The 13,569-nt window shown below is 41.6% G+C and overlaps 1 protein-coding gene across 2 annotated transcripts in view; it reads left to right on the forward strand.

Annotated features, from left to right (window-relative positions):
- LOC142559923 (nucleoporin NDC1-like) overlaps positions 1-13,569 on the forward strand; it is a 59,612-nt gene that overhangs the window by 20,449 nt on the left and 25,594 nt on the right. For both annotated transcript variants that reach the window (XM_075671619.1, XM_075671620.1), the window contains 5 exons: positions 430-535; positions 2,595-2,643; positions 7,635-7,764; positions 10,962-11,054; positions 12,717-12,798. In XM_075671619.1, the coding sequence (XP_075527734.1) occupies positions 430-535; positions 2,595-2,643; positions 7,635-7,764; positions 10,962-11,054; positions 12,717-12,798 (460 nt within the window). The remainder of the gene's footprint in view (positions 1-429; positions 536-2,594; positions 2,644-7,634; positions 7,765-10,961; positions 11,055-12,716; positions 12,799-13,569) is intronic.

Raw genomic sequence — 13,569 nt, forward strand, 5'->3', positions numbered from 1 at the left:
ACTAGCCTAGTGGCTATGACATTCTGCTGCTGAGCCCAAGGTCGTGGGTTTGATTCCCGTCAGCCTCGTTATGATGAAGGTGGAATACTAGAACACCCATGCACATAAATTTAGGTGCATGTTAAAGAGACCCAAGTGGTCAAAATTAATTCGGACCTCCCCACTGCCTGATAGCCCACTGTGCACTTCTGGGGCAATAATTTAACCTCTTGATAATTCAATGACCTCCCAATTTCATTTCAACTATTTTGTTTAAATAAAACAAATTTCATCAAGGTTGGTTTGGCAGATGCTGCACATCATTTATCGGTTTCCATGCATTTAGATGGAAGCTCCAGAAGTAAGTCTTCCCCTCAAGTAAACTGTACTTAAGCCTGCACTGTTGTCACTACAGTGTTCTTCAAAGCATTGTGCGAATTTATTCTCCAGGTGGCGTCAGTGAGAATGCACCTGCACATCAGGTCCACTGTGCTCAGAGCTACCTGGGAGACCATCAGGCATGCTTACATCTATTACCTGCTGTATTTTTTTCTAGGTGGGTAACATAATCTATGGCACCACAGTGTTCATAAATAAAAACTCTAGGGAAATATGAATCTCTAGTACCTATGCAGGTTTCTTCTTAAATACTTTACTTTCATGGGAATGAAAAGAAGCACATGGATCTGTCTAAACTTTATCCTTACGGCTTCAAATGACTGTGTGCATTATTATACTAGCCTTCTTGAAGATCACTCATCATCGCAAAATTATTTGTTGCAATGATTTCTGTCACATAGCCTCTAATTTTTATGATTTGATGGTATTGAAGACATTATAGACCTTTCTAACTTAGTTACCACACTCTTTGGAAAAAGATGCACGCAGTCTAGTATCCAGCTGGGCTCCATTATCATACTTGATTGTGTGGCTGGCTGCAATGGCGCTTGTCTGTGTGAAAAGAGCTTTTTGCCAAACTGCACAATGGTGTTCTTGTATTTTTTTTCTCGTTTGCTGGTTATGTTGTCAAAAGTAATAGTTAAACTGTGTAACTCCCTCAGGTGCTTAAGCCAATGAGCCACGATATTATTAATGTATTGTATTTTTTTTTTTATTTAGGCCTTCCAAACACCTATGGAACACTGCTCAAAAATATATTGGAGCTTATATCTTACTTTCTGGGCCATATATGTCTCTATGTGCCTTAAGGGAACGGAACATTTATGCGAGTTTCTTAGCTGCTTCCACCTTGAATCTCCATGAAACAATTTCCTGCAGTAGGGAAGCATTAGTGAACATTGCAAATGTTGCAGCCGTTAAATGTGCAGTTTTCAAGCTTTCAGTTGGCATCATTCGTGCCCCTCTTTCGAGAGCGAGCTGCCGTAATTTGGTGTGCAAGAGCTTGTTGTCTTGTGGGCTATTCTTATGCGCCTGTATATATCTGGCCAAGACTTGTGCTCCACTCTAGGCTTGAAAGATTTCGAATTAGAACTCATGCGACTGCAAGGCAAAATTGAAGCGACGTCAGAGCGGGCATAGCAGGCTCGGTAGCTTGCCGTTTGACGTACATAATGTAGACATTGTTTACTCCAATGTCCGGGAATTCAAAGAGCACTCGAAGGTAGTGTTTTACTTTCGACCTTCGGGCCCTTTCATAGGTTAAATTTTTTTTGTTGGCAGGATGTGATAGCTCATCACAAGGTTGACTCCTAGAAAGACCTTCATTTCTTTAGCAGACATTATGAATACGTTTTTTGATAGTGTTGCCAAGTGAAATAAAATAGTTCGATTATGGAAGCTCAGTAGTTCTATATATTGCTGCCAGTAGCTTTCTAATGCGTAACTGTATGCATAAATGCGTAATGCACAAATGTATGCGTAACTCACTATGTAACTTTTTCAGACACATGGTGTCCTTTGTGCAAGAAATAAATGCTCCATTTAGCAGATGGGACACATGGTGTCCTTTGTGCAAGAAATAAATGCTCCATTTAGCATGAGTTCACCATCCGGGGTGTTAGTTAGGTAGTTATGTAATAAACATCTACAAGGGTGGATCAAATGAAAATGAAATAGTGCCCAGCAAATGGTATTAACCATGTTTATTTAAACATCATCCCCATGGGCACCACGTACACACAAAAAAGGACACTATCATCACTTCTTCATAATGATACTCAGTACAAGATGTTATACAATTCGATGTCAACTCTATGTGTTCCATTTTCATTTGGTCGACTTTTATATATTTAGTTACATGAATTGTAAAAAATGCTGTAATGTTTTTGTGCACTTAAAGTTGAAGAATGAACTGATTTGTGAATTAAAAACACTTAATTGATTTTAAGCAAATGTGTGGCTAAAAAAGAAGAGTGAAGGAAGCTGCAGTGTGCTTTCTTAATGGTTCCAAGGCAAATTGTAGACAAAGCCATGTACTACCCATGCTTTTTATAGTGGCTGAACAATTGCAGCGTTGGGTTTCTCCGTATTAATGTTGGTACGAAATTTTATGCATTGCCTATTGCGCGTATCAATATTTAATTTCATTTATTGTGGCCTTAAAGGCCCAAATGATAGCAGATTGGACTGTCATCTCTTCTCCCTCTGTTTCAAAGGTTCCTTGCCAAGAAGTTGGATTTACGGTGATGTGGAACCAACCATATGGTAGGCAAGATATTTCTTTCATGCATGTTCAGTTTCATTTTATTGAACTTATAGAATAAACAGTTCAATGTACAGGGAGATGTTTCTTGGTTAAACACTTGAATAGTAGCCTGTGGTTGTAAGATGCTTAGATAATAATAATAATAATAATAATAATAATAATAATAATAATAATAATAATAATAATGGGTCAGGTTTTGGTTTTCTGTGTGAAAATTAAAGAATTCAATAAATAAGATAAACACAGAAGGTAGGGTGAAAGGTTGACGAAGTACTTTTAGGCTAGCTTTTTTATAACATTCAATAACTAGAACAGTTTGTTGATCTCACATATCGACATGAACTGACTCATGTTGCATTATGTATGTATATGTATTATGTATTAATCATATATAAGAAGCCAACAAACAAGGACACCAAGAACAACATACAGGAAATTAGTTGTACTTAATAAGTGAATTAACGAGGGTCTTAAACCCGGCAACATTGATGCCTCCAAGTAGCATGTGTGGGTTAATTGACCAGTTGCCTTCACCCAAAAAGGTAACGTACTTGTGATGCCTGGGGCAGAAAGGATGTTCCACATCTGCTGCCAAGGCTTGTGAATGGTGTTGCTGGCTAACACACCCAAGGTTAGTTCTAGTACATAGTAAAACATGAATACCCAAGAAAGTGGACGGGAAAATGGTGCCGCAGTAGCTAAATTGGTTAGAGCATCACACGCATAATGCGAAGAAGTGGGATCATTCCTCACCTGTGGCAAATTGTTTTTTCATCCACTTTCATTGCCATTAATTTATTATTTCTTTAATTCAAATAAGTACAACTAATTAGTCTGAATGCACTACATAGGGTAGTGATCGAAAGTGCCTTCTGAACTTATATTACAGTCTTGTCCACTCCCGCCTTGATTATGGAGCAATAATTTATAATTCTGCAACACCAAGTGCATTAAAAACCCTAGACCACCCCGTCCACCATCTGGGTATCCGTCTCGCGACCGTTGCTTTCGGGACAAGTTCAATCCAGAGCCTCTACGTAGAGTCAAATCAGTGGTCATTTCATCTGCAGCGGTCATATAGCAGTTTTACATATTTTCTGAGAGCACAAGCGAACATTGAACATCCTTGCTATTCAACCATAAACAATATCGCCGCTGCTACGCTCTTCCGTAACTGACCTGCAGTGAAGAAGCCGTTTGCTTTGCGTGTGAAGAACCTCATTGCGCAAATGGGTGTTCCACTTCTTGAACATTGTCCTATGACTCAAGTAAAACTGTTGCCGCCATGGCAGTGGCAGCTCATTGACTGTGATATGTCATTTGTAGATGTCATGAAACTTGCGCCAGAGGCACATATTAAAATGCATTTTTTAGAACTCCAGTATAAGTACTCCTGCACTGAGTTTTACATGGATGCTTCCAAGTCAGATGTAGGGGTTTCTTACGCAGCCATCGGCTCATCTTTTTCAGAATCCGGCGCATTGCACACGGAAACTAGTATATTTATGGCAGAAGCCCATGCACTATTGTTGACAAAGAAGCATATAATGAAATCAAAACTTCGAAAAACAGTCGTATTTACAGACTTCCTAAGCGTTGTAAAAGCCCTGAAGTAACTCTGTAAACACACAAACCCTGTACTTATTGAGCTCTACTCCATTCTGTGTAGAGCATACACATCTAACCAGCATATCATTATATGCTAGGTACCTGGCCATAGATCAATTACATTGTAAACTACTCTTACCGCTGCTGTCCCTGCTATAGATCTGAAGCCTCTCTTACGAAGGAAACTGCGGAACCACTGGCAACACTTGTGGGATGCGGAAACAAATAATAAGCTGCACGTGATAAAGCCACAGTTAGGTTTTTGGTCTTCCGTAACAAAATCACGGCAAACAGATTTCCTATTCTGTCGACTCAGAATAGGACACACATTTGGGACCCATAATTTTCTACTTTCTTGAAATGAACCTCCAACCTGTGGTAGATGTGGGGAGAGGCTGACCGTGCTCCACGTCCTGCTGGAATGTCGGGAAGCCGAAGCTGAGAGAAAGAAACATTTTCTTCTGGCATACTGCTATTGTACCCCACCTTACCCGGCTATGTATCTTGGCATAGAACCGCTTTTTAATGCCAAAGCAGTCCTCGGTTTCTTCAGTGATGTTTTCCTAGATGTTATTAGTCCCATACATTCGTAGCGCTTCCTCCCTTCAGAGGATGCGGCTGTGATAGCAGTATTGTATAGCACGTGCCTCCAGGCGCTTGTGTCTCAAGGGCTCTGGTGAGGCCATAGGGCTGTGGCCAGTCTTTGCATATGACATGTTTTGTATATCATATCATTTTTCGCAGTGTATTTTAACTCTCATAGTACACGTCAGTAGTCATCACCATAATCTTATTACATGTAAATTTTACGCACTTTACAGCGACTATTATTTAGGCCCCTTTACAGCTACGTCACTTCAACTTCATAGAATCCATCATTCCACTGCGAAGTCACTAAAACTGGCATGGCATTCTTTAGCCATACCTGGCCCTTGCGCCAATAAAAACCACACATTAATTAATTAATTAATTTCCCAGCTAAAATGCTGGGAAATGTATATGCTGCTGATGGCATTAGCAAGTTGGGCATAAAAGGGCAGCTTTGGCAACTTCCTTGACTTTTGAAATTGTGACAGCTTCAAATGTGTTCCTTTTGATGCAGTGCATTCATAGGAAGATGTACAGTCGAACCTCACAATAACAAAGCCGGTAGAGAATGTGAATAAATTCGCTTTTGCAAAAATTTCGTTGTTGCGGAATGAGACAGCACAGATAGGTAATGCGTCGCAGAACGAAACTTTACTGCCAAAATTCTGTTAGCCTACATTGGCAAGCCTTGCTCGAGGACAGAGAACTGCATTGCAGACAGTACAAAGTGTGCCGCATGCCTTGATCAGCAGTTGGCAGCACTGCCGTGGAGCAGTGTTCTCGGTCACTTGCTTGCAGAGATACGATCACTTATGCAAGATTTTGTGTAATTTGGCACTGAACACAGAGCGGCAGTGCTATGTGCATGCAGCAGCATTTCTCCAGCGTATGCTGTCGCCCGGAGACACAGACGTGTCCAGTGGCGAGCGTGAAAGTGATTGTATCATATATACCCGAAGGCAATCAATCGAGATGAAGTGTATTTGCATAAAATGTTAAAATTCTTTCAGTGGCCATGTTACAGTTGAACCTCAATATAACGATCATGGATGTAGTTAAACCTCGACATTACCAAGTCGGTGCAATCGGCAATTAGCTTCGTTATATTGAAATTTGACCACTTAGACAAATAAGTACAGTTGCCGATGGATATATTCTTGCACAGATGGGCCCGCAAGATTTTCTGAATTATGGGGCAATTGGAAAAAGCAAATTTGAATTAGAAAAAAATTCATTTTGGTGAAATAGAGAGTCTGCAATGAATGTTTCATGAATTGCAGACTCATGCCGAATTTCATGCCGTGTTGAATTTCATGCCGTGTTGATAATATGTTCACATCGAAGGTATGCTTTCATATCCACTCCTCCCCTGCATCCGACAGTGTAATCTGCAGTGGGATGACGCTATCATGAAAAGCGTCTGCAGTGGAGAACAAATGCTTAAAGGCCAACTGCAACAATATTTTCGACAAAGTGGATGTGGCCCAAAACACTTGCAAGAATACAAAACGGACAAAAAAATGCCTTTATTACCACTCGCCGGAAGTGACATACAACTTCGACCGTGGAAAACCAGCGCCTGTGTCTTCCTTGCACCATTTTCGTTTATCAGCTAATAGGTCACATTTGCTAATCATAGAGTTAGTAGACACTGTTAGCAGCTTCATGTGCTGTGCCCACGCTATTGCATGCCCGTGGTGTTCTTTCATTTCCTTCTAAGTCGATGAGTTCCATCTCTGCTGTGAGATTAGGAGTACATTGAGGTGAGCAAGCCCAAGCTAGAGGACCTTAGCTACCTTAGACCGAGCAGGCAACTAGCATCTGTGGTAAAGGATAGGAAGTAGTGGACACTCTGGTGCCAAGTGCACGTAAAGTTTCGCCCATTCATCTCCTGCATTGCAGGATCGTCTGCCGCTGCAACTACAAACTGTGCTCGCAAAATGTAGCCTGTGCAGCTTTGTCAAGTGTAGCTTACAATTTTACATGCTTTGTGCGTGTTGGCTGGTCTGCATCGCACTTACTGGCTGTGGTGTGGTGCATGCTTGCATTGAGAATGCTGGGAAAAATGTGTTCTGGCCTTTTCAGCACAGCATTGTGCATTGCACAGTGATCACTTGTGTTTGAGTATGCAAGACATTGGCATTCTTTCAACAACTCATATCAGGCCAGTGTGCAATGAGAAAGCATGCCAACCGAGGCACCCATCAGTAAAAAAAATTTTGAGAGAGTGATGCTCCTGGGCGACTAGGTGCAACTTGGAGATCAGCAGTCGTGTACTGTCCTGGGATTATCATCATATCTGCATCACTAGCGCTCACCGCCAGTTACTTGGGTTGTTTGCTCAGGAGCTACTTGAATGCTGCTAATGAGATTAGACAATTACCAGCCCTGCAACTTTGCCAAGATTATGAAAGGAAAAATTGCCATCCACCCGTATGTAGCATTAAGCTACAAAGGAAACCCACAAGGATTTCTCAGAAACAAAGCTTCATAGTTGAAGAAGAATTCGCTCTGGTCAGGAATTTGAACCCGGGACCAACGCCTTTCTGGGGCAGTCGCTCTACCATCTAAAGTAACCAGGAGGCTAGCTGATCGCAGCACGAGGGCGATTTAATCTCCAACTCAAAGCTCAAGGAGAATGAATATGGCAAATCAGTTCTGCAGAATTCCACAAGGTGGAGGAAAGGTTCATGCAAGAAAAAATTGGCAGGCTACTGCAAATCTTTTGTGTGAATACATCATTCTTTTTATCTCTTGTTAATGTTTTCAAAACTACATGGCTGTTGCTGCCTAGGATTGGCGACCTGCAGACAATATGTGGTCTGGTGGACTTGCGGCTTTTCTGGGCACTGGTAGTCACTGGCACTGCTCTCAGAACTCTGGACCAGCTGGCTGTACAGATGCGAGACTGCTTTCTCACCAAGGTGTGGACTGTCTCACATTTTTCTCTGCTTTGTTTCATTTAAAAATTCTAGCCTGTCGGTGTGTTTTCATTTATGTCATTATGGAATACTATGGAGACACAAGCATGTATGATGATCATGATTTATTGACATCCTCTTTGAAATGGGGCAGTGACAAATAATCACCTACCCTGATCTAGTTACTCAGGTACACTATGCATGCTTTTGTTGTTGCATTTTTGTATGCATCTTGTTAATCTTTTCTTCCTCAAAACTTCTCTATCTGCAGTGTACCGCTACCTATGTCTGTAATGAATCCTGTCATATCAATCTCTGCCCTGCTTCTTTCTCTACCAATACTTCTAAACGTCTCTTGCTTAACTTGACTGCTAACCGAAGGATACTTCTGTCCACTTAACTCCAAGAGCTTTTGGAAAGTGCATGTTACCTATGGGTCTCACTGTGTGGATCCTTTTGCATTCCATTAGCATGTGCTTAGTGGTCTCTGGAATTTTGCTGAAGCATACAAATGCCTCATCTAGTTGTGAATATTTGCTCTGGTATGTTCTTTTCTTAGGGAACCAGCTCGAGCCTCAAATAGCAAAGTACTTCCTTTTGTTTTATCGTACACATTTTCCCTTCTAATTTCTTTCTTCCCAATCCTGTATATTGACACGTGTACTTGTATATCTCTATTGGGCGACCACGTTTCACCGCCTAACAAATGTTATCGCACAGTGCAGGACGTGCCTGCATTTATCGGAAGTTTCTCAAAAGTTATCGATGGTTCTGTCCGCTGTGTGTTTTTACCGAACCTTGTGTTATCTGCTTTCATCGCGTGACGCGAATGGTGTAGAACTTCGTGGAAGACACGGGGGTCCCAGCGATTAGTCTGGAACATTCGAAGACTGATGTATAAAAGCTGATGCGCTTGACCCGCTGATCAGATTTTGACCATCACCGACTGTATTTGCTGTTGTCGCCGTTCTTTAAATGTAGCCTGTTTTTGCGGGCACAGGTTCGCCCAATAAAAGTTAGTTTCGTCTTTCATGGTATTGCTACTGTGTTCTTTATACATCACTACCACGTGACATCTGGTAGAGGTACCGACGCGGCCTGTCGATAAGTTCATGAGAAAGCCTTCCGAAAGCAAACTAAACAAACAAGCTCAGAATGGCGGTACGCTGTCTGAAAGGCAAACTTGATAGACAGAATGGCGAGAGCAGCCAATCCTCGGGTTTGCCGCAATAGCCAGAATAGGATGTAATGATCGCGATGTTGATGCGACCTATAATTCAGGCAAAGCCTCCAATGGCCGCATTTGCAGTTAAATCTAAGGTGCAGTGCTCTGACTAAGGCAAGGCCTCAGGGATTACAATCTACCGTGTAATCTCTGAAGCCATACTGGATGTCTCACATCTCTGAGGCTATACTTGTCATCTTGTCGAGGTTTCCAGAGGAGATAATGGCCGCAGAGTCGGCGCATGTTACAGCCATTGACGGAGTTTTGATAATCGAATGTAGCGCTGGCAGCTGTCCGGTATATCAGTCATCTTTACACATTGTCTATGGGGCTATTGGTGGTGCTGCGAAGCTGTATGAATTACCAAGCATGTCTGGATTAACGGTGTCCGATTTATCGGTTGGCAGCTGTAGTCAGCGATGCTTTCAGGCCAATAAGAAGTTTATAGAATATTAGATGCCATTGGAATGACTAATTGAGAGAAGCATTTGGTTAGAAGATTTTGTCATGGTTGACAAGGAGGCAGAACCCTGTTTCAACAGATTTTTACATTGTCTGTACATTGTCTGTATACATATTGCTTTTTATCGAGTACTGGATTGCCGGAAACCCGGATAGCATTAGCAGTGCTGGCAGCATACTGCTAGCAACCTCTTTTATTTATTTATTTATTATTTGCAAGTAATTTACAGGCCTTCGAGAAGGCATTGTGTAAGGCAGGAAATACAGTAACATATTCTTGTGTTGCTTTGTATTGTACAGTATTGACCAACCACATGTTTGAAATGTCTTTGTGTTGCATAGGAAAATCAAAATGGACTGCATGTTAATGGTTATGTCGTTCCTGATGTGTTTCACCAGCAGCTAAATGAAATGTGGTTGGTCAGTTCTATTATAGCTGGTCAATGCTAGGCATGACCATCGGAAAATAGAAGGCACAAGACTGGAAGTTTGTGTGGACAAGAGGTGGCAAACTATTCCCAAGGAAAGACAAACACTCCAATGTGGTCAATGCGTAAAAAAAAAGACACGATGAATTCCCATACCAAATTTCCTGAACTCCTATTTTGAACTTTGTTTTTGTATACCTCCGTTTGTCGTTTCCCTGCTTTTCTTCCCCCAATCTTCCAATCGCCTCTTACCAATCTCTATTGCGGACATGCTTACTTGCCCCCTGCTCTCGCTGTACCCAAGGGCTTCAAGAAGGCCAGTGATTTCTAAATCGACTGTTGAGCAGATATTTTCACATTCTAATAGAACATGCTCTATCATTTCCCAAGCTTTACCTCAGCAAGCACATGCTTCTTCCTTCTTATATCTCACTTTATAAGTGCATGTTCTAAGGCATTCTTATCTTGCTTCGAAAAGTAATGAGCTTCCTTTTGAGTTATCATAAATTGTTTCTTTCCTGATTTTGTTTTTTCCTCTTAGGTAGTTACTCGTGGCAGGTTTCTTTTCCATTGCCGCCACTCATGCGATTATCTCAGCCTCTCTGACTTTCTGCTTAATGTTCTTTGTTGCTATATTGCTCACCATACAGGCCGCATACTTGCTGGTAAGCTTCCTAGTTCTTTTCCTCCACTGTGAATCAATGTTATTCCTGTACAAATACCTTAATGCTCTCCCAGCCCATTTTCTTTCTTTCTTTCTTTCTTTCACTCATTCTTGATAATTAATTTTACTGTGAGCTTCCCTCTAGCAGCCGTTGGCCCTCTAGCAGTGGCCCCTTATGGTAGAGTGGTGTACCACTTCCCTGTCAATGCACGGCAGCATATTTTTGGGAGTATTTGTGTTGCCACTCATTGATTTTATAAATGTATGATTTCATCGGAAGGACAAAGTCTAAAATGCTCGACTTAGTTTTTAATTCTATATTCTTTACTTTTAAAGAACGGCATTGCAAATCATTTATGGGATAATAATTGTCTTCTTTTTAAGCTTGCAGTTGTGCTAAGACGGCTTTTTCTCTTGGTAGGGCCATGTTTTTCCTGTCATGGTCCAATGTGATGCAGACAAGCCCATGCAGCTGTCAACGGCCATGGCATCACGTGGCTGTGCTTTTGTGCAGGTGTGTGACACCAACATGAAGAATGTTCACCTTTGGGCCAACTCAGATTTCGCTCTTCAAATGCCTATGAAATGTAGCAGTATTCTTGTTAGATGACTACTGAACCGATTTGAATGAAATTTGTGTCATTTAAGAGAGAAAGCTAAATTCTCTTTACTGTAGAATGCAGAATCTTGATTTAGGGCCTCAAATTATTGACAGAACCTGCCGGAAATTGCCAAGATTAAGGAATGCAAGACTGAAGCACATAGTTTACAGAACTGTAACTCTGCACCCAAAGCAAATATCACAGTTCTGTAAAGTGCATCTCTTAGAGCACCTCAAGTGGACAAATTTGGTATATGTGTTTATAGTTAACGGTAAACTGTTAACAATGTTTCTAAGGGTTTTCAAAAGTCCTACTTGCAGGTTAGTGGTGTACAGTGGTGTACAGTGGTGTACATTTTCCATCGGACCGCATGAAGAAAAAATAATTGCCAGGGATGTATTATGAAAACATGCTGTTAAACTTATGAGAACTATCTGTTATATATTAAAACACTCTTTAAAAGATTTACAGTCTCCACCGTCTAATTTGCACTTTTCAGGGACTGCCTAAATGTCTGAATAATTGGGAGTCCAAAGTGTTGGATTCGGCAAGAAAGGGGAGTCACATTCTAAGATGATCACTGGGGATATTTTCAGTTTCGAAAGAGTTTGCGTGACAAGTGCCTGGGGCACATTGGCATCTACGTATGACAGCATTCTTGGCACAGTGCCAAGCATGCTGTGTTATCACAATGCCAGGATCATCAAAGCATTTGGTGCTATGAAAGTGGTAGCAGTATCCTTGAAAGTCATCATTTGAGGTTATGGCCCAATTTTGTCAAAATGTTGCTGCGCGTACTTGCGCTTGCTTGTGACATGGTGAGTTCGGACTTGACCATTGTCATGCTGTTACCACAGATAGACGAAAGTACAGTCAATGCATGCACTGAATCCTTCTCCCATATCAATATAACCAAAGTCGACCAAGCTGTGATTGCCCAATCATTGCAGATTTCTTCGCAACAGCCATTGTCCAGCTTTTTCCTCGCATAATCGCTGCCTTCTACGGTGCAGCTGTTGAGAGTGGGCTTGGCACCACTTGAAACTGCTTGCATAAGTCACTCGGGATTGTATCACTAATTAACACACAAGTAAACAATGCTGGACATGCAGAACTGCCACGCCAAACGGCAAATGCAGTCGAAGTAGCCTACAGCCTTTCAATACTTAGTGGCTTTACTTGACTTGTTCTGCGGTTTGGGTAGTTTGGATGCCGTCTGTGATGCTGGATCAACTATGCTTCGCTAGTTTCAGTTTCAAGGAGGAACCTGTGACATGGCCGACAATTATGCCGGCCGCATATTAAAGCCAAAATATTGCTATTTTTGCTCGTTTCTATGGCCAAATGGGCACGCTCTTATGCAGGCGAAATCTGAATGTTTAATGGCATGTCGTAATGTATCCGAAATTTTGCACACTGGGGCGTCAAAAGTGCACGTTGGTGGTGGTCAGAAGTGCACAGCAGGGAGCCTTGTGCGGTTGACGTTTTTCTTTTATTTTTTGTATGTTATAGATGGTGCTTGCTTTTGATAGTGTAGATTCGAGACTCACATGTTTGCTACTTCTGTGATACAGTACCTGAGCTTCCAGGACTTCCGGCACCTGGCTGAGCATTCTCGAGCACGCCGAGCGCAGGTGTTTGCCGTCAGCACACCAGGTATGTTGGCACATTCACTCATGAACCCTGCGCACTTCTGGTATAGCCCTAATTGTTTTGCTATGTATCTCCTAATAACTATGCCTGTCTGCTTTAGGAAGGTACTAGTACATTCTCTGCTAGTGTGAAAGGGAACTCGTGGTTGCTTGGGCTCATTGTGCCCCATTTTTTTTTTAATTTTTGTTGTGTGTGTTTGCACTTCTAAACAACTATGAATCTATGCCAACTGGCCCAGTTATCCACTCTCCTGCATGAAAGGGAACACTTCATCTGTGTTCAAACATGAGATTCTTGCCAGTTTGTGAGCCAGAACCTCAATCACTGCTACTTGTTATGCTGTTCTCGTGTTAAAGCATCCCGTTCATGGAACTTTTGCTTATTACAAGCACACACAAAAGGTATTATCGGCAGTGAATGCAAATCTGGTGTTATTGGAGGAAAGCACGTACCGAAAGAATAACAAGTAAAGAATAGAGAAAAAAAACATATGAAGGGGGAGGAGGCATAATAAATGAAGGGATGAGAAAATAAAAGTAGAAGGGTGTGTGTGTGTGTGTGTGTGTGTGTGTGTGTGTGTGTGTGTGTGTGTGTGTGTGTGTGTGTGTGTATATATATATATATATATATATATATATATATATATATATATAAACAAGGGACACACTTCAGAAGAACGAGAACGTTCCACCACGCCAATCAGCGAGGCACTCAATGTCTGGCATGTGGTCCACAAATTGGCGCAAATTTAGACCACGTTAGTGATAAGTATGT

Source organism: Dermacentor variabilis, chromosome 10, assembly GCF_050947875.1.
Source record: "Dermacentor variabilis isolate Ectoservices chromosome 10, ASM5094787v1, whole genome shotgun sequence".
Lineage (NCBI taxonomy): Eukaryota > Metazoa > Arthropoda > Arachnida > Ixodida > Ixodidae > Dermacentor > Dermacentor variabilis.